Source organism: Kwoniella newhampshirensis, chromosome 3 (genome assembly GCF_039105145.1).
Source record: "Kwoniella newhampshirensis strain CBS 13917 chromosome 3, whole genome shotgun sequence".
Classification (NCBI taxonomy): Eukaryota; Fungi; Basidiomycota; class Tremellomycetes; order Tremellales; family Cryptococcaceae; genus Kwoniella; species Kwoniella newhampshirensis.
The window spans coordinates 1624235-1644014 of NC_089957.1; the positions used below are offsets into that span (position 1 = coordinate 1624235).

The 19780-nt window shown below is 50.1% G+C and overlaps 10 protein-coding genes across 10 annotated transcripts; 6 read left to right on the top strand and 4 right to left on the bottom strand.

The window, feature by feature from the left end:
- Window positions 1-238: 238 nt before the first annotated feature.
- On the top strand, window positions 239-3308 carry IAR55_001936 (uncharacterized protein; the record flags this gene model as incomplete). Its single annotated transcript, XM_066945057.1, has 5 exons — window positions 239-1561; window positions 1621-2046; window positions 2104-2752; window positions 2815-2994; window positions 3064-3308. The coding sequence occupies 5 exons, from the start codon at window positions 239-241 to the stop codon at window positions 3306-3308; spliced, it is 2823 nt and encodes a 940-aa protein (XP_066804980.1).
- Window positions 3309-3736: 428 nt separating this feature from the next.
- On the bottom strand, window positions 3737-5308 carry IAR55_001937 (uncharacterized protein; the record flags this gene model as incomplete). Its single annotated transcript, XM_066945058.1, has 4 exons — window positions 3737-3799; window positions 3868-4080; window positions 4157-4288; window positions 4364-5308. 4 exons carry the CDS (start codon window positions 5306-5308, stop codon window positions 3737-3739), a joined length of 1353 nt encoding a protein of 450 aa, XP_066804981.1.
- Window positions 5309-6341: 1033 nt separating this feature from the next.
- Window positions 6342-7923, top strand: IAR55_001938 (uncharacterized protein; the record flags this gene model as incomplete). Its single annotated transcript, XM_066945059.1, has 11 exons — window positions 6342-6399; window positions 6463-6497; window positions 6553-6717; window positions 6778-6882; window positions 6944-7060; window positions 7119-7212; window positions 7270-7319; window positions 7374-7532; window positions 7590-7644; window positions 7703-7787; window positions 7842-7923. 11 exons carry the CDS (start codon window positions 6342-6344, stop codon window positions 7921-7923), a joined length of 1005 nt encoding a protein of 334 aa, XP_066804982.1.
- Window positions 7924-8218: 295 nt separating this feature from the next.
- On the bottom strand, window positions 8219-9046 carry IAR55_001939 (uncharacterized protein; the record flags this gene model as incomplete). The annotated part of the gene is made up of 2 exons (XM_066945060.1): window positions 8219-8832; window positions 8965-9046. 2 exons carry the CDS (start codon window positions 9044-9046, stop codon window positions 8219-8221), a joined length of 696 nt encoding a protein of 231 aa, XP_066804983.1.
- A 348-nt stretch (window positions 9047-9394) lies between these two features.
- Window positions 9395-11363, bottom strand: IAR55_001940 (uncharacterized protein; the record flags this gene model as incomplete). The annotated part of the gene is made up of 7 exons (XM_066945061.1): window positions 9395-10088; window positions 10146-10386; window positions 10436-10603; window positions 10664-10812; window positions 10907-10995; window positions 11055-11157; window positions 11215-11363. 7 exons carry the CDS (start codon window positions 11361-11363, stop codon window positions 9395-9397), a joined length of 1593 nt encoding a protein of 530 aa, XP_066804984.1.
- Window positions 11364-11598: 235 nt separating this feature from the next.
- On the top strand, window positions 11599-12632 carry IAR55_001941 (uncharacterized protein; the record flags this gene model as incomplete). Its single annotated transcript, XM_066945062.1, has 6 exons — window positions 11599-11871; window positions 11927-12034; window positions 12085-12159; window positions 12244-12326; window positions 12380-12525; window positions 12589-12632. 6 exons carry the CDS (start codon window positions 11599-11601, stop codon window positions 12630-12632), a joined length of 729 nt encoding a protein of 242 aa, XP_066804985.1.
- A 146-nt stretch (window positions 12633-12778) lies between these two features.
- IAR55_001942 (uncharacterized protein) lies at window positions 12779-14227 on the top strand (the record flags this gene model as incomplete). Its single annotated transcript, XM_066945063.1, has 4 exons — window positions 12779-12883; window positions 12928-12968; window positions 13285-13336; window positions 13394-14227. The coding sequence occupies 4 exons, from the start codon at window positions 12779-12781 to the stop codon at window positions 14225-14227; spliced, it is 1032 nt and encodes a 343-aa protein (XP_066804986.1).
- A 273-nt stretch (window positions 14228-14500) lies between these two features.
- On the top strand, window positions 14501-15022 carry IAR55_001943 (uncharacterized protein; the record flags this gene model as incomplete). Its single annotated transcript, XM_066945064.1, has 3 exons — window positions 14501-14807; window positions 14881-14942; window positions 15008-15022. 3 exons carry the CDS (start codon window positions 14501-14503, stop codon window positions 15020-15022), a joined length of 384 nt encoding a protein of 127 aa, XP_066804987.1.
- Window positions 15023-15346: 324 nt separating this feature from the next.
- On the bottom strand, window positions 15347-16677 carry IAR55_001944 (uncharacterized protein; the record flags this gene model as incomplete). The annotated part of the gene is made up of 2 exons (XM_066945065.1): window positions 15347-15909; window positions 15987-16677. The coding sequence occupies 2 exons, from the start codon at window positions 16675-16677 to the stop codon at window positions 15347-15349; spliced, it is 1254 nt and encodes a 417-aa protein (XP_066804988.1).
- A 291-nt stretch (window positions 16678-16968) lies between these two features.
- On the top strand, window positions 16969-18203 carry IAR55_001945 (uncharacterized protein; the record flags this gene model as incomplete). The annotated part of the gene is made up of 6 exons (XM_066945066.1): window positions 16969-17130; window positions 17215-17397; window positions 17467-17552; window positions 17609-17696; window positions 17785-18092; window positions 18158-18203. 6 exons carry the CDS (start codon window positions 16969-16971, stop codon window positions 18201-18203), a joined length of 873 nt encoding a protein of 290 aa, XP_066804989.1.
- Between the last annotated feature and the right edge of the window lie 1577 nt (window positions 18204-19780).

A 19780-nucleotide genomic window follows, 5' to 3' on the forward strand; every position in this document is an offset into this window, starting at 1 on the left:
ATACGACATCAGATCCTCTGGTTCTGACCCTCACATTGATCTGATAGTACACGTCCGTATCCGGAAGACAAGTTCCAACCCCCGTCAACCTTCGACATTTCCTCTCCTCCTCTTCTCTCCGTTCGCGTCGGGACATCAAACCGAATGGACGGACTCGCCCTTCCCGGCGGCTTCCTCGCCGTGCTTCACTTCGGGATCTACCCATGACTCCCTCCTTGAGGATCCTCTCTAGCTCACCATGTCACCTTTGTCATCCCACGACCCGTTGGAACCTCATCACACTCCCTCTCGATCACCTGTCCTGCAACCTCATTCTCACACTCGACGGAGTCCGCGACTGTCACCCATCCTCACGCATCATCCGCAGTCTCCCAGAGTGGATCCCAATCAACCTCAGTTCGCGGAACTCCTTACTCCACTGAGATTGCGACGTAGACGAAATCGAGGTTTACAGCCTGATCAACAACCGAATTCTCTCCCACCTGTAGCTGGTCCATCTCGCTTGGGATATTATACTCTCGAGGGAGATCTGTTCCGAGGGGCACTACGTGATCCGACGGTCCCGTTCCACCATTTTGTGGAAGAAGATGTCGTCTCGCTCAGTACGGGAAGTACATCCAGTTCAAGCTCGAACTGGTCTTGGGGCTCGGGGAATTTCGAACGTGCTCGAGCTGTCATTGGAAGAGTCGGAGAAGCGTTGGGGGTAAGAAGAGGAAGCGCTTCTTCCGGATCGGACACGAGCGATACTGATGACGGAGATGAGTATGATCTGCGATCAACAAGCTCGGCGGGAGCGAAGAAGAAGAGAAAAAGACGGATGAGCCATAGTCACAGATTGAATCGAACTTTGACCAACCTGAGTCGGCAAACTTCTGCAAGTCCGGAAAGACCAAGACGTCAACATCTGCCGAAGAAGAGGGAGTTCACGTTGCTCTTACCGCCGAAGCAGGATGAGGTGGATCTGGGTGTACGAACATCCACCTCGTCTTCAGAAAGAGAAGCGATTACCTTGGTGGAAGGCGATTGGAGTCCGACATTTGGCAAGACAAAGGACTATCCACCTGACAGAGTGGTCATCACACCTTCTCTGCCTATCGTTCTGGAACAAATCCGGTCATTACGATTAGCAAGAGGATACATACCCGTCGATGGCACTCCACCCCAAACTCCAGGTGTCACGCCGAACATCTCCGTGAGAAGAGGGGGCTCAGTGCCTGGTCGGACACGCAGTTCCAAAGGCTCAGCGTCTTTCATCAACCCTCCTCTCCCTGGTCGTCCACCAGCCGCCTCCCGCACACAGTCCAGACTACACGCATTGCGAGGAGATACAGCTGGTGATTCCATCAAACCCAAATCCGTTTCCGATTTCTTGGGCCTACCGAGTCCTAAATCCACGAGCAGTTTGGTTTCAATGAAATCTGAGTTCGTGATGCCTACACGACCGACCATGCCGGCTATGGTAAGGAGTGACACCGAAGGCAAGCTCAAAGATAAGCAGAAAGGTTGTTGGTGGCTGGACGTGTCGTGTCCTGGTTGGGAGGATTTGCGAGATATAGGAGAGGTGAGTACCGACGACGTCACGAGCGGAACGCAGCTGAAGGAAATCCTTCATATCTGCAGCTTCTGGGACTTCATCCCCTCACTTTGGAAGACGTCCTGCAGCAAGATCCTCGTGAGAAGCTGGATACCTTCGACAAATTGGGATATTATTTCTTGGCCGTGCGAGCTCTCGATGAAAGTTACTTCAAGTATACGCCCGGTTCCGCCAACTCTTCCGGAGCCACTCTCGTCCAACCTCACCACCGATTCAGACGAAAGGAATCGATGCTCGAAAGCGAGAAAGGCGAAGATGATCCTGAGATGGAACATAAGAAAGAGGGGAGACGACGGGGTTGGGGGATGGGTCGGGCTACAGGCAAGATGGCCAGCAAGTCAGGTGAGAGAGTTGAGATCATAGAAGATCGTCCGGGGAAAGAGGGTCTTGAGGGTGTCGGTGTGGGTGCTCTAAACGTATACCTCGTTGTGTTTGCGGACGGTATCGTTAGCGTAAGTCAGCGTTTTGAATACTCCACGATTGTCACTGATCTCCGGCTACCTCTGTAGTTCCACTTTGAGGACATCTCGAAACATACACAGAAAGTGCTTGAGCGAGTGCTCACCCTCGCGAATCCGGATCATGGCGCAGACTGGATAGCGCATGGTCTTCTTGACTCCATCGTCGATGCTTTCTTCCCTCTCATCCGATACGTCGATGGTGAAGTCGACGACATCGACTCACTGACTATCGATCCGTCTACCGATCCGAAAAAGACCACAGCATTCCTTGAGAAAATCAATATCAATGTTCCTGATTCTCCTCCTTCTATCGATTTCGAGATGAACGAAAAGGCTTTCAGCGAAAAACCGGGACTGACAACGCTCTGGCGTACACCCAAGGAGAAAGGCAAAAGACCATCGCTTGTCAAACGGCTTCGAGCTAATTTTCCAAACGCAAAGCTCTACATGCCTCGACCACTCGTTTACGTTCGATTGTTCTTCCTGCCCACCTCGTCAGCTGTTCGAAGGAAACATGAACAAGCCCCTGAAGCGGTGTTTGATCGATCTACCATGTTGAAAAGAATCACCGATATGAGAAGATTGGTCACTGGCTTGACGAGACTGTTGGGCGCGAAGGGAGCTGTAATCAATCGACTAAGGAAAAGGGCTATGGAAGAGGCAGGGACGGTAGAGGCGTATATCGGCGATGTGGAGGGTAAGTTCATCTTTGTCGAGATGTCTTGTTGAGCGATCTCAGAGCTGAACAAATTCTCGCAGATCACATTCTCCTGCTTCAAACAAGTTTGTACCACTACGAGTACATCTTGGGACATTGTCAACCTGCCTATCTGTCACATCTCAATGTCTCATTCTCGTACGCCAGAGGAGGAACGGATCAAGCGATCTTGGCTTTGTCCGTTGTCGCGTTCTCGGTCTTGCCCATGCAATTCATTCTGGGTCAGTACAGTTCAACTTCCGAGCTTGTTCTCTCGACATCCGTATGCTTTGCTGACGCACGTTGCACAGGTCTCTTCTCGATGAACGTTCATGTTCCTCAGAACGGAGTTGCCGGTTCTCATCTTCATGAAGAACCCGATGGGTCTCAATCTCCCTTTGGATATTTTGGCGGGATCGTTATCGCCATCTTCTTGGTGGCGTGCGGCATGGTGATGATCATACGATATTGGAGATGGTTGGCTAGGAAGAAGTGGGGTAGGACCAGAGGGGTGGATATCCCACAGTTCTGGGAAGCGTTCTGGGGTTGGAGCTAGGTCCCGGAGCTTGGTCGTGGATACGAAAAGGAATCATGGTGAAAACGAAACGGAACCGATCACTCAGCAATATATATCAAGCATTAGATACGGAATCATTCAGATATACACCGAAAATATCGCAAGCAATGTATAATTCTCGGGACGCAGAAGATTTTCATTCAAGCTATCGGTCTGAACTTGGTTATGGACACGAACATGAACATGAACATGAACATGAACATGAACATGAACATGAACATGAACATGAACATGAACATGCATACGAAACGATTCACGTGTTGTTAGGGACAATGAGGTAACCTTCACACATTTGGAGACGAAAGCTGAGATACAGTACTCGTACAGTGAACAACAACATGAAACCTTGACCTTGACAGACTACCTTTACCGCCGTTCAATCCAAGTATCGCCCCACCTTCTCCATCTCATACCATTCTACCAATTTCTCCACCTTCTTCTGCAGCTTCCGCACTCTTCGCTCGGCCACACTACCGATGAAACATCAAACCTATCAGCCACAATGGAAGTTGGGCATTGAGCTTTGCGCACTACACACATTCTGTACCAAGCTGACGAGTTCAGTAAAGCTGTTCAGACCATATTGGGGAAAATTAAGTCGCCCGCCTCCAGTGAGGAAGTCTTGCACTTGATGGGCGAGGGCCTTCGTCTTCTTTTCCTCCTTGGGTCGTTGGGCCACGTGGAGGACTGATGGTCTGAATGAGCTCTTGTGATGTGCACCCATTTTGAAACCTACTTGGATGAAGAGGCACTGGTTGTGTCTGCTGCGGGTGATGTCTGTCAAGGTCTGCTCAACATCAAGGTGTTCGCTTCCTCTGTTGACCCACACGAATGTTCCTCTTCCGATTCCAGACAAATTTCGCGATCAAGCGGACTGACGTTGAAGTTATCGCCCCGTTCCTTCTGGCCAGTGCACGACACTCGTCGTGATGTAAGAAGGCGTTGTGAACGTAACATTTCTGCCAGCCAAAGTCGACAAGATCAGCCACACACTGTGTCGAATATCGTTGAAAGCGACCTCTGATTACGCTTACCAAGCTACAAAATTGGACTGCCTTGCACCTTCCACACTTTATCATGCTTGTCTCACACATCCTCACACTTTTCCCGCTGATCTCCGAGATGCCTCCAGCATCCAAAAGACATCCTCCACAATGAGTTGACAGAAGAGCCGTGTTGAGCGTGGTGTATATCGGTGTCGCAGAATAAATCGTTTCTCCCTTTTTGACACCAGGAGATGTGAACGCCAGCCGAGCTCGGCGAGCATGAAAGTCGAATTCGAGCTTGTTGGCAGGGATCTTGGGAGGATCGATGTTATTCGATGTGTTTGACTTCTCGGACTTTTCGGGAGGTGAGAGGACAATTGGAGAGTAGTCTGATGTTGATGATAAAGTTGGAGACAGGTGGACGGAAGAAAGTGTTTCATTTATCTCCTCGTCTTCCACTTCCAGGGCTTGTGTTCTAGGAGACATGATGGGTCTACACCTTCTCCCTTTCGTGCTTTGGTGCGCTCCGGGGAATCTGTCTGATTTGAAGTTTGCCGAAAAGGAAGCATCTCGTTCTATGCGGGTCGACCGTGGTTCTGTTCGAGGCGATCGATGGGAACTCTCTGATTTGGTTGGTCGGCTATACGGTTTAAGACGGTGTGTCGAATGCGCTTCGGATCTCGGTCCAGTTGTGTCTGGGGGACTGTTACGTGGTGAGTGACGCTCATTGGGCCGGTCGGTAATGGATCGAATAACAAGGTTAAGCGGATCGGTAAGTGAACTTGAGGTTGAGCGTGGCCTCTGGGCGGTCCTATACTTGAGACCTACAGATGGTCGTTTATCGTTATCATCTCCTCGCTCGTGAGATCGAGATAGCTTGGAGATTGTAGATGGCTTACCAGATTGGGACAGTGGTGAAGGAGAAGGGGAAGTGGGTGGCGAGCGTGGAGGCGAGGTAATTGGCGAAGGAGGAGATTTTTCTTCCAGCAACATGGTGACCGTTAAAACGAAGAGGGGCGAGTAGGAGGAGATGAAGGTGACAATGTTGAGAACGGCAACAGTGGATTGGAGCTCTACATCCAGGAGTCAGGATGCACTGTGGAGGAAAGGTCAAGCGTCTGAAGTGTCTGTGAGGGAAAAACTGAGGAAGAAGTGAACAATGGTGAACAATATGAGTGATTCGCCACCCGATTTTGAAAACACGGACTTTCAGATACAACTCGAATGTCAGTGTAGACTTCGACAAAGTGACAGCCATACGTGCATAGCAATGACAAATTCATGTGTTCCCAACCATATCCAATGGCACTCGTTAATCAGAAGGGCGAATCCATCCGACTCTAAAGTGTACTGACCTCCATCTATGAGGATTGCCGGCGATGTAAGTCTTGCAAGGATGTGTGGAAGAACTCGAAAATCAGCCGCGTCGGCAACGACAAATCCACTCTCCCGTTGCCGCACAGTATTGGACGGTCCATCTATGACATCGCTAAGGTCGCAACAGCCTACAACATGACCAATTGTCGTCATGCTCGATGACAGACTGGACTACCTATTATCTATGCTAATCTCTTCCAGTCTCGACTCTCGATTACCGAATTCCGAATTTCGACTGTCCCCGCCCGCATGTGTACCAAGACCAAGTCCTGCACGCGCGATAACAACTAAGATGTGTATGGAGCCCAAGTGACCCTGCTTGCCATAGCAATCAGCTTCGACCCGACATCAATCATCCTCAGTGATATGTGTATTGCATGATAATCCAAATACTCGCTCAACGGAACAATCCAACCCTCCGGAAGAGTGTATAGAGAGTGGAGGTCTGCCACGTGGATGGACGTCAACGCTCAGAGGGTTAGAGACAACCTTCTCTCAAAGTCGTCAGCGTCAATGACTAGACAACTCAGTTGTTGATCACTTGAACTTTCAGCCTCGATCAGCAACTCACAAGCACCGAGACCGCAGATCTCACTGTCACACATACCATAGTCAGGCAAGATTACCGAGTTTGCCTTTACTATCAATCATGTCAGGAGATAAAGATCAATTGCTCGCAATGGGGTTTGACCCCGCGCGAGTAGATTGTAAATCTCTTTTCCGTCAACCCTCGGCCATGTCCAGGTCATCTTGCTGATATGACATTGCAGGGGCATTGAAGGCCACCAAGAACTCTGGACTTCAGGTGAGCTCATTGGTGACTATTCATGATCGGCCAAGAGCTGATGACTCCCTTACAGCCGGCGATGGATCATCTCCTCGCCAATGCCGACAGTCCGATCCCAGAGCTTTCCTCTTCGGCCGGTACTGGTATTGAGGATGTTGATGAGGACGACGAAGATGCGGTCAAAGCTCACATCAAGAAGATGGGAGGTGACGCCGACGCCCCAGATTTAGTGGCAAAAGTCAGCTACGCATGCCTTGCAGATCGTACGGAAGGTGAAGCTGATGATCGAACCGGATAGTCAATCAAATGTAGTGAATGTGGAAAGATATTCCGGAGTGAAGCTACGGCCAGCTTCCATGCGGAGAAAAGTGGTCATGATCAGTTTGAAGAGAGTACCGAGGAGGTGAGTCGGCTCAACGCGCTTCCAGCGAAGGCAGGGTCTTCAGCTGACATGGAACGTATAGATCAAACCTCTGACGGAGGACGAGAAAAAGGCAAAGCTTGCTGAGTTGAGAGAGAAGCTGGCATTGAAAAGAGCAGCTCAATCGGTCGAGGAGCAAAAGGCTAACAAAGCGAATGAGGTGAGCTGCTTTGTTTAGATCAGTTTCCTGGGAATGCATCTGACTGAGTCATGCGAAGGCGTTGAGAAGGAAAGCGGGACAAGATATTGGAAAAGCCAAAGAGGATATGCAGTTGAAGGAGATGCAGAAGGAAGCAGACAGGAAGAAGAGAGGTCAGTTGGGCGGTACTTCTGCTGGCAATATGGCCAAGGTATCTGACAGCTCTGTAGAAAAGCTCGAGGATCAAAGAGCACGAGCGGCGATCAAAGCCCAGATCGAGGTGAGTTGGGAGTCCGAAAGCCATGGATATCTCCCTGATAAATACTTCACACAGGCGGACAAGCGTGAAAGAGCAGAAAAAGCTGCTAGAGAGAAAGCACTCCGAGACGGAACATCTACACCTCCGGCAGGTGTGGCCACTCCGCCTTTGAGAGCTGGAGCGGTACCAGCAGCTGCTGTGAAGAGTTCTGAGAATCCGCAAACGAGACTCCAGGTAAGCTATGTCCATCATCCTACTCGGGGTAGGGTCGTCAGCTGACGTCACTCTTAGGTCCGACTAAGTGTCGGTGGTGCTCCCATCACAAAAACGTTCCCAAGCGATAACAGTGAGTGAGCTTTTACAAAGTCAACGCAACGGGCGCTTAGCTTGTATCTGTCTTGCAGCCCTCGTCGATGTCGCCGAGTGGGTCGCTTCTGAAAATCTCGCTTACAACGTAGACACTGTCACTTTCGCTTCCACATTCCCAAGGTGCGTGAACTCGTGGTGCTGGGTGCAGACAGGTCGTTGATGAAAAGCTCGCAGAAAAACGTTCTCCAGAAGCGAGATGAAGAAGACGCTAAAAGACAATGGATTGACACCGTCTGCGGTGCTGATGGCGAGCTAGGTGAAGCACTACACGCTAGACTATAAGAAGCCCGACCGGGTCGCATTGTATGCAGTACGTGATTACGACTCGTAAGGGGGAAGAGAAGCCCAAACTATATGCGAATCGCCGATGATCACCACTCAGCGTCTGAGTGGATTTGATTTGACTAGTGCTGACTATGAAAAGCAAGCAAAGCTCAAGGCCACTTTTGTTTCATGTACTGCTTATTGACACTTCAACCTAACACCAGCTTTCATATCACAGTGCATGACTCCTAATTGCGTTAACGTCATAATACAAGATTACAACAACATCAACTGTGACCCCTCCTCTCCTTCAAGATCTTCTCCGCAATCTCATTTCTACTCATCTCCCTCCCAACCTCCCTATCCACTTCACTAATGACATCCTCATGTTCCTTCTCTCTCAACACCGGCGACTTCCTCCCACACCTCATCATACGATCCCAATCTTTCTTCGAATCACAATGGAAATGCAGAAACTCGGCATACTCATACTGCTGGTCCCTTCTTCCCCTCCCTCTTCCTTTCCCGCTCAACAATTCTTGAGCAATTTGAGATATCGCTTCCAAGAGAAGAGATCGATGTTCTGTCAACGGAAGCGAAACGAATGAAGGGTGGGACGACCAGAGCTCGATATATCGTTGAGTGGAGAGACGGTGCATGAGATGACATAATTTGAATCCCTTTCGAGTGAGCTGGAACGACGCGGAAGAGAAACGACCGTCTTCCGTTCCGTATGTTTTGTCGGGGGAGGAATCTGAGTGGGTACTCTTAGAGTAGGTATTTGGGAGGAGAACGACGGTGATCAGTGGATAGACGGCCCATGGTCTTTCGAGTCTCAGGAGGGAGCCGCGCACGACAGTGGTCAGTAGGAGAGCAGAAGCATTCCTAAAAGGGCTTTGTCCTGAGCGGAGAATGGGATTATGAGTATGAGCATGAGCACATCTGCTTTTCAGTAAGTACCATGCGGAGGACGGACTTATCCCAAGTCAGGTCGGATCAGGAATGAAGAGGCATCGGTCAGAGTCCCACATACCATCTTGGGGCTTTTCCAGACTTTGATAAGGTGGCGGGCTCATCGTGGTGTTTTGTGGTCTGACAGGGGAAGAGGAGTACATGCGTTGAATATGGCTAGTCAAGGTTGTGCAAAAGGCGAAAACACTACACCTCGTCGACTCCAGGTGAGTATCTACAGGGGGGTAGTCAACGCGTGACCCGGTCTCGTTCATACGCATGATCGCCGTGTCCTTTGTGAACGACCTCGCATTACTTGAAAAAAGATGTCGACCATCCTTTCTCCATTGTCTCAAACGCGTTTCGACCCTTACAAAGAGCCTACCAAATGAGGTCCTTTGCACCTCCACTCGTGTCTACGAGACAACCGCGTTGTGATCGACAGCGCGGCTATACGAAGCCACTGTATTTTGGAGCCACTGCTCACCAACATCTTTCAACTTTGCATCTGGTCATCTAGCCAATCGCCCCGCTATCACACATAGTGGTAACCAAACTACAATCATGCCAGGCCATGCCAAATTGCCCACTTCGCTCCATTCCTCTTGCAGTTTGATCCCTCTTCCACGTAAGACGGAGATCACAAGCACCGGCTGCGACAACGCAAGTATCAATACTCGGGCCGATTTCGGCGGCGTGAGATAAAGCAGAGCGGTGAAGGCTAATAAGATCGCTTGGGGGAAGTTGACCATTGCCAATGTCGGGATCAATGCACCGTAGAGAAGTAACGTAAGCGATTCGAGTGATTTTTTCGCGTCTCCTGTCGGAATCGGCAAACTGAGCGGTAACAATGTCGCCGTCAGCGTCGGTAAAAGCACCTCCAACTCCGGAAGGCCAATCCGGATAAATGCCGCTAAGACCGGTAAGAAAGCCGGTGAAATGAGTGTAAGCCCTTCCAAAGGTTTGGGACAATCAAAACCGCCGATGGTCAGGCTCGCGCCGAGTAAGACCGCTGCCGGTAGATAATGACCAACAGGGATGAACCAATTCACCCTCGGGAGAAGGTAGAAGAAGTACGACGCGTGAAGACGCTCGAGAAGGTTGTTGAATGATCGCAGGGTGGATTCCAGAGTCCGACCGAGGGTGTGAAAGCCGTGAGGTCCCGTTGCTGGTGTGCAGTAGAGTGTGACAGAGTCAATTCGATGCCTATGAGGTGATCTGTGAGACTCCTACGTGATCTGACAAATTTACAGCGATGCTTACCTAGCCAATACGCCATGAGCACCAGTCGCTCGCCCCAAGGCTGTGAATGCGCAATGATGTAAGAGATGTTTTGCCGCCAAGAGGTAGTTACCCAGCCAGCTCGGAGTGTAGGGTATCCCTTTGAGCTCGATATGCTCATCGGGTATATCATGATATCTTGGGAGAACGCCTCCAGCATGTCGAGCAACGTGCGCAACAGTATTGACGACGTCCTGATTGGGTAATCTTCCATTGACACCCTCTGTGATGCAGTCAGCACACGAGTTATCGGATCACGCCGAGCAGCTCACCATAAAATAACCCAAGATGTGAGAACGAGTGACCGGGATAATCGATATTGAGACCTGTCCAAATAACGCCCGGGAGTAGAGAGTGATATTCCCTTATGAAATCCTCTAATCCCGACATATAATCCTCTCCAACGACAAGCACAAAATCAAACGCCCAATGATTTTGACCTTTAGAGACATTTCAGCTCGCTGTACGAACTGATTGGCTACTGGACAACTTTGACTCACCTCTCAAGAAATCACCGAACGCCAGCAACATTGCGATGCCTCTCAAGTTAGGACCACCATCTCTGGATGCCCAATTAGCCGACAGTAGGATGGTCTCGGTTCCTGCTGATCGTGGAGTAGTGACGTGTGCATATGTAGAGTTTGCGGTGCTACCTGTATTTAGCCCAGATGCTGAAAAGGCGTTCTGCAGATATGTCGATCGTCTTCGTCGTCAGCTAACGATGTGGACCTGGCAGAACTTACTCTTGAAAAGTAGAATTAGCAATTTTTTCTACTTCGTCGAGATACACATCTGCGTTGTGTACGTCTGCCCAATCGAAGTACATTGTAACCTGACGAGTCAGAAGTAAGCGGCAAATCCACGGCCCTTTCGGTTGACCGAAGAACTTACCTGTGCAGGTTGGAGAGCGTGTTCGTCGACATACGTTCGCTTCCACAACCCCTCGAATGGCAATGCTAACAGCCAGAGAATACCCACAATTACCATGAACGCTCTACGGTTTGACTATCAGTATGTTTACCTTTCTTACGCCGTGTCCTGCATGGCTCACCGCAGAAGAGGAACATGTCGCCAGACGACGTCCAGAATCCTCCTTCTTCTAGCTATCGTCTTCGCCAAGGCGACATGTTCAGCGGTGTAGTTAGCACATTTCGGATCCGGTGGTGGTCCAGAGGGCTTTCGCCGCAGTCTGGAAAGCATGAGCGCTTCGGAGATGAGGGTGGAAGAGGTGATATTGCAACTGGGAAGAAAGCGATGATTGAAAACAACAAGTCATGTCCACATTGATTGCCCCGTTCAAGATCCGGGGCCCCGCCTCCATAAATCGTGTTCCACAACTGAAAGGACCATTTCAGTGACCCATCCCCCTTCCTTTCCCATTCCTTCACATCAACCTACTCGCATACATCGCAATGCCCAGATAGTACTGCTCAGGATGGCGAAGAAAGCAAACGGGAAGCGGAACGGCCCCTATGATTGGGAGTGGGTTGGCACAGAAGTTCACGCAGCCGATCAGATCACTCCTCTGCACAGAAGAAGGGCGGCTGGATTGGTAGGAGGAAAGATATGTTCCTTCGATCTCACGCCACCTACTCTCTTGAAGACAGACAGGTCGAAAGGCTCAAAAACAACTGGAAAAGACAATAGCTGTCGCCCTAAAACCTGTAAAGGCAACCCGACATGCTACAATTATCTGGGTGCGAACCAAGTGAGTTGAAATACTCGCGTTGATGAGTTGAAGAACGACACTAATTTACGGGAAGGTCATTGCACCCGGTGCCAAGGAAGACTACCTCCATGAGAAATTACCAGTACTGCCTGAGATGCGAGACGGCCCGGCGGGATTGAGAAATCTCGGAGCCACATGCTATGTGAGCTAAAGATCAACCGCACTCTCTCCTAGGCTGACGGAGAAGCTCAGGCCAACGCGTTCCTGCAGTTGTGGTACCATAACATCGCTTTCAGAAATGCCGTCTATAGCTGTGTAACCTCAGAGGTGAGTGTCTGAGGCCAAGATGTCGCTGACTTTCCTTAGAATACACCCTTGTTCCACCTCGCGTTGGTTTTTGCGATGCTCCAGTATTCTGAGAGAAAGGTGGTTGATCCCATGGGGTTGATAGACGCCTTGAGACTCAGCAAGGGTGATCAACAGGATGCTGCTGAGTGAGCTGTCAGGGCTGCAACTGAATTCAGCAAATCTCAAGACGTCTTCGCAGGTTCTCCAAGCTCTTCATGTCCGTGATCGCTTCCGAATTTGCGAAGCATTCCGATCCCAAATTGAACACGGCCATTACATCCCAATTCGAGGGTAAGATCCAGTACATCACTCGGTGCGAGTGCGGATATGAAAGTACCACGGAGAGTAAGTACCTGTTGCATGGACCTTTGGCTCATGTCAAGCTACTTTCCTCGAGCTGGAACTCAGCCTCAAGGACAATACAACTCTGCAGGACCAATTATCGTCTCTAAGTGCACCGGAGAGACTGGACGGCGATAACAAATACAACTGTCCGAGGTGTTGCCGGCACAGAAACGCTACAAGAACGATATCGCCGGTGCAGATACCCCCGGTCATTCATTTGTCGCTGCTTCGTTTTGTGTTCGACCACACCACCATGTCAAGGAAGAAGAGCAAGTCGTCGATCGTCTATCCCAAAGAATTAGTCCTGGGTAACAGCGTGTACGACCTGAGAGGGGTCATTACTCACGAGGGTTCTAGTGTAAGTCGCCAAAATCATCTCTAACCTCTGCTGATTCCATCAAGGCACATCACGGACATTTCATCTGCGAGACCTATGACGAGAAGTGAGTTGGTGACTACCGCGCTTTACTAATCCGCAGTGAGGACGTCTGGTACGTTTGCAATGATGAGGAGGTCATGAAGAAGTCCGAGCGGCCTCGCAAGAAGGTCAAACTCGATCCCACTACCGAGTCAGAAGGCGAAACCTCCAAAGATGCCTATATGCTGGTATACAGGCGGCGAGACGATCAAATCAGACCTCTGCCTCCACCACCTGTAGTAATGAAAAGAGTCATCGCGGACAATGCGGCTCTCAATACTGAAAGGTTGGAACATGGGACCAAGTGAGTTCTCTAAATGGTCGGATCGAGCTGATAATAGGCGCGAGGCTTTGTCGGACGATTTCGACCGAGTCAATGGTGCCAAGCTAGATGTGCTCAAAGTATTGCCCGGAGTGAGTTGCAGAAAGTAATCTTGCGCTGACAATCAGATGGATCGCATAGTGCCCCGCGATGCTTTCGCCAAATTCTTGCAGGCGGATAGTATCGCCAACATGAAAGATCCTTTTGATATGTCGCCAATTCTTTGTCAACATGGCAACATCGATCCCGCAAAGACGTCTGACGCTCGACTCGTATCCGAGAAGGCTATCGATATACTGATATCATATGCCTCCATCCCAAATCTTGACATTTGCCCTAAGTGCGTGGAGGATGCCTTTCAGCAGAGACTGCACCAGAAGCGTGTTGATGAGCAAGTAACGACTTTCGACTCATTTGACGCAATATTAGACCCGAGTGGAGGAGAGTGGATAGTGCCGAAACTCTGGCTCACTCGATGGAAAAGCGGTTCTCTACCTACCATTACCGTGCCGACAGATACCGAGTATACTCTCTTCTGCGAGCACGGCAAACCGATCCCAAATTATGCCAAACTGGGTACATCGATATCAGGCGAAGCACTTGGATATTTGCGATCAATCATTGGCGACTTTGATGCTTTTCAAGCTGACACGGTGGCTTGTGAGATATGTTTAAAGGATGTATTGGTCGATTTAGATGCGGAAGCAGCTTGGAGAATCGACATCAAGGCCGACAAACTTATCAAGCGGGGTCTCAACCCAAAGCCAGCGGCTTTTGACATCGACTACTTCGCTCTCTCGAAAAGGTTTGTGGTCCAATGGCATGACTACATGAAAAACCCGGGGCCCAAGCCTGATCTCGATATGGCATTCTGCGAGCACGGTATGCTGGACTACGATCCTCAGATGGAAAAACCCGATATTCTGGAGCAGTCGAAGTGGGATATGCTTTGCGAGAAGTAAGTCTAGTGGTAAACGACCATCGCTGATTAGTAGGTATGGTAAACCGGCAACACCCATCATCGTCCGCTTCGGTGCCAATCCGTTCAGTGGGAAGCGAATCAACATCGTTGAGTTCAGTCCGAAAGTGTGCGAGCCATGCCGCGTCGCAAAGTAAGTGCGCGTATCGTCGGACGTCTGCTTATATCCAGATTGTCCGATTACGAATCCACCTGGGTCCGGGTTGTTTTTTCCCGCGATTCGACTCCCGCCATCAACAATCAAGAATTCCCGAAGATGAATGGATTTAATCGTGCTCTGAGATCTCACTCCACCAAAGAGATCAAAGTAGAGGTTTCCAAGTCTACCACGATTCGCGATCTGAAAGTGGAGATTCTGCAAGAAACGAGGATTGTGCCAATTCTGCAAAAGCTGTTTTACAAAGACCGGGAGTTAGAGTCGGACGAGACCTTGGGAGGCATCGGGTATCTCAAAGATGACGAGATTAAATTAGTGGAAATTGAGGAAGTCGAGGACGCGGACGACGATGTGAACGGACCGACCGGCGAAGGCTTCAGGGGTACAGCTTTACTTTCGAGAATCGGTGAGTATCCTCCTCGTCGGGTCGCCCTGAAAGCATCAGATCAAGCACGCGCAGCTGATCGGCATTCGGGTAGCGTGTCCTGATTGTACGTTAGAGAATGATGGAGCGGCGTTGTGCTGCGAAGCATGTGGCAGAGTGAGCAAGCTGCATTTTGCGTTGTACTGCACAAAGGTGAAGCTGATATGTTAGCACTCATATAGCCTTTCCGTGTGTGAATCCATATACCAGCATCAAGAGTTACCTGCATTTTGTATCAGTCACGTCATTCACGAATCTATGTTACGACCTGTGCGAGATGTCAATAACAAGGTCACCCCGCTAGCGCTTGAGAATCACTGTCATAGACATTGTTGATCATGGCACCCGCGCAGATGAAGGCGGTGTCGCTTGTTGCGTCGAAAGAATGACCAGTCGACCTTCTAGATCCGTCCATCAACGATTATTGATGGATGTGAGTTGATACAAACTTTACAACAGCACCCTGGTCGATCCTATGCCGTTACTTGATACGAATATGACTAGTCAAAGCATTTTATAGATCATCTCCGCCACGACTTTTTCTCCAACTTGTCACTAACGCTTATCCATTTCTTCGCGATCACTTCCTTTCGTATTTCTCCCTCACCTACCCCCTTCAACAATTGACAACCCTCCCACCATGATTTATGCTCCTTCGCCTCTGGGGTTCGGACAGGACACCAAAGTAGATGTTCGTTCACCAGGTCGAATTCCCTTCTTTCCGAAGATCCGTTCACAGGTGATGTATTGCGGAAAGTCCACAGACCGATTCTACGTTGACATATTCGACAAGAGACTATATCCGTCTTTGCCACATGCGTCGACGATGGCGGTTTAGCATGATATGGATACCATCCGAAGAAAGCTAATGATGCCGCTAAGTGCGATAGCGATTCATGAGTGTATGCGGACAGGTGAGGAGTGAGCGAAGCGACCAGACTGGACAATCGTTTCTCGTTGATAGGGGAGGTACGTCGTATCAGGTCCGAGAGTGAACATTCGGTGGATAGTCGTTCTGCCAAGGGTGCGAGGGATGATGATAGTAGTGGATGCAACAGATGCCGCAGTCGATCGAATAGCTCATCTGGAGTACATCCCATCAACGTCAGTATGATCCATTCCCCTTCGGTCAATCCCAAATATGAACGAAACCACACCCACCTGGACTTCGTCTGATTCTCCACGCGCATCCTTCCGCATGTCTCGACTCGAATCCTTTCCCCAACCTCCTCGCAACTTCATTCCGCACCTTCTCGTCCCTTATCTCCTCAAACCCTCCCAGGCCCCATTCCGCTTTGCAGATCCCACATTTGAGACCCTGTTTCTTCTCGCAGATCCAGCCGTTCAGCGCCGCACGGAGGGGCGAAAGCGGTTCGGGATATAGTGAGGAATATGAATATGGTTGGAAGGTCATTAATCTAGCCAATAGAGCTAGAGGAGAATAAGGTTGATACACCGTTGGATTCGGCAGGTGGGGAAAAGGCTGAGAGGACGAGACAATAGAAACTGCAGTGATGAGTGGCGGCAATGGTGGTGTTTGGTATATCCTTCTTTTCTTGGAGTCGGGTTGAGAATTCAGGAATAACGAGTTGAGAGAATCAAATATTCTCTTCTTGGAATATCTATCCGACTGCTCCCCTCGGTCATCAGATGTCGATAATGCCGAATCGACGATCTCCACTTCCATATCAGGAGCGATGGAGTCGAGAGGGGGATGAGGCTCGACTTCGATGGACGGTGATGCAGGCGAGGCATCATGATCTTCTGCTTCGTCGTCAGAGAAGGTCCACTCGTCTCCGGCATAGAGTAGACGAAAGACATCTCGTAGATCTGGATCGGGTGATTCGCTCATCCCGTGAAGTGTGGTGACCGCGAGAAGGTCAAGATGTGTGACTGGATCATCAACGATTCATCGGAACAAAAGGGGAATGATGTCGAGCTGAAAGCAGCCGACCTGAGTGAGTTGACGGGGAATCATCTTCGTGACAATCTTCCAGGTCATCACTTTCTGCTGCTGCTATTTCACGGTTTCTCCCTCTCTGCATGCATAAACCCCCCATCGTTCCTCCACTTTACTCCAGACAACATACCAATTTCAGTCTATCCTTTGTTCCCAGAGCTGATCCCGCGTACTCGTACCAGCATGTCCTTCGACCCGTTCGAAGCCCGACTGCAATTCCTCCAATCACTTCGGAAACTCAACGCTTCCCAGCTCTCAATCCAGAAAGTCGTCAGCTTCGCGATCAAATACGGTTCGCGATGCGGCGAAGATCTATGGGAATGCGTCATGGAAGAGTGTGGAAAGGTGGGTCATCATCACTAAAGCTGATCTGCATCCAACGACTCGAGAGAGGGACAGCTTATAGGTGACGGACCACTCGTTTCGCAGGGCTCGTTGAATACACGTATAAATATACTGTATTTCCTCGATTCGCTCGTCGAAGCTTCTCTGACCATAGGACCAATCGAGGCTCCATATCCGGAGTTCGTCACGAGAGATTTGCAAAAAGTAGTTGACAGTGTCGTGCCCGATACGAGAGAGGGGATATTGAATCTGAAAAGTGCAAGACAAGTGAGTCTCACCTCAGCCCCCGCCTTCGTGCAACGAATCACTTGAGGACGCTAACAGGTTCCCCACTAGATCCTGGAGAGCTGGAAAACGAGGAGAGTCATCGATGCAAGCGTCATAGGGGAGGTTTTGAAGTCGCTGGAAGGGAGGAGACACGGGTGCGTTATACATCTCAGAGTGCTGTACAGATGTTGATTGCGAGTCCTTGGCATAGACCCGACTCATCGCCGAAGAAACGCTCGCATGAGCAGGCTTTCTCTAAAAGCGAGATATTGCGCAGGATGGAGGAAGATCGAGAACGGGTGCGTTGGCCTTTTCTTTTGGCAACGAAGCACTACGTTAACAGTTGATTTCCTTCTGAATGCGTTCCTGACATCCTTCGGCTCTCAGCATAAACGACTCCGCGAACGAATATGGATCTTGCCTATACCGCCTCTGTTTCCCCCGAAGCCTGCTCTTCCTATACCATCGTCATCACCGTCAACCACATCTCCTTTCACACCCGCATCACCGTCTCGTCGATCTCAACCCAGCTCGGGGACTACCAAAATGCCTCCGCCGCCACCCCCGGTCGTTCCGACGGGGACTGGACGTGCTAGTGTCAGTGGTGTAGCGCAGAATGCGTTGGAAGTGGAGTTCGAGCAGACTTGGGACGGCGCGAGTGATCTGGATGAAGAGGAATTTGCGAAAATGAGAGAGTGGGTGATAGAAAACCTTTTTTTTTTCTCTTTGTCTGTGGAACTGACTTTGGAATCGCTTGTAGGGGCATGTTGTCCGCGAAGCTGGATCTAGCAGAAATAACGACGTAGGATGAGTAGGCGCAGAGTCTCCATAAAGTCGTTATTGAGGTAAAGCATCAACTGTTGTAACATGACCCATTTATCCATTCAATATCCTCCGCATCTTGACAATTGACGTGTACTATAATCGATGCGATCATTGCTTTGAGAGTGACTTTCCGATTGGACACCTGCCGCCTGCTGTCTGAACTCATTGTAGCAGGCCAAGATGTTTGCTCACAAATCACTAACATATTCATCGTTCTACCATAAACATCTGCTCCCACATATCCTCTCACTATGTCATGTTTCTAGTACCGAGCAAAGTGCACTGATTACAGCAGCAGTCCCAGTGGGTAGCAAGGCTTAGGCCTGTTCACTGCTGCCGCTAATGTGCATTCATCGCTGAGCCTCTTCAGGGTGGCGCCTGAAATAAGCATGGCAAGCCACCGCAAACTCCTCTTCGATCTGCAGCAACTGTTCAGGCGTCGACTCTGATGGCGCTCCAGATTGGCTAGAATTCCGATATGTCTGAGTCATTGGGAACGTGGAGGAAGACATAGCGGAAGAAGTGGTTTGCGGTGCCACATCTTGCGTAGGGAACCAGGAACCATGGCCAGTTACGGTGCCATCGGCTGCTGAACTCGCTTGCAGCACGTCAGTGACCGATGTCGGCACTGCTTCCGCTGATTGGCCCCTACAGCATGATGTCAGCGTCGACTGTCTGTTGTTCTGCGTTGCCGCTTAGCAGACAGCAAAAAGTACCAAGGGGGGAAAAAGGGGCGACAATGATTGGGTTATGATGCTAGGACGACTCACCCTCTGGTCTTATCAGTGGCACAGCCCCTTAAGTAAGTTGAGCAGTTTGGGCACCTGTACAATACAAAAACAAACACTGAACAACTTGCGCTTTTTCATTCGAGCAGCTTTACGCCGTCGTAAAGCCAGGAGAGAGCTATGTCACACCGCAATCCACTTACTTTGAGCCATGGGAGCTGTGGGTACAGCGCTGTTTCTTCCTTTGGCAAGATTCACAGGCGAACCCTCGTTTTGCTCTGGACGGTTTCTGCACGGATGTGGAAGCAGAGTCCACAGAGTTGGTTTCGACACTGGAATTGGGCATTATGTACGAGTACTGTGCTGTCTGACGATGTGGTTGAGGTCACAGTCCTGGTCGGTATCAAGGTAGCAGTGCAATTGGGAAAGAATCAAAGTACGAGTCGGTCGAGTACAGACGTGGTGGCTTGGATAGACACCTCTGACGCATCGATTGGGTGAGCTCGTCCATGTGTGAAAGGACTGTTATGAAAGGTCGTCGGTCCCGCCAACGAAGGCGCGATCTACTGTAGATCCTGCTTGCACTGACAGTGCGTGAGAGCGAGGGGTCACCGACCGCCACCAGTCTACTCGTTCTCGGAGAACGCGAAGGGAGATGATGATGGCTTTGCGACAGGAAGAGAAGTACAAAGGTCCGAACAACAGAACGCTTCCCACAACCACCGGTCAATCAGAAGCGATCTCTCGACCAGGTGGACTGAACACCTTCAGAAATTTCTTTCCACATCGACCCAGGACAACGACCGTACAATTTCACCTAGATGCTACTA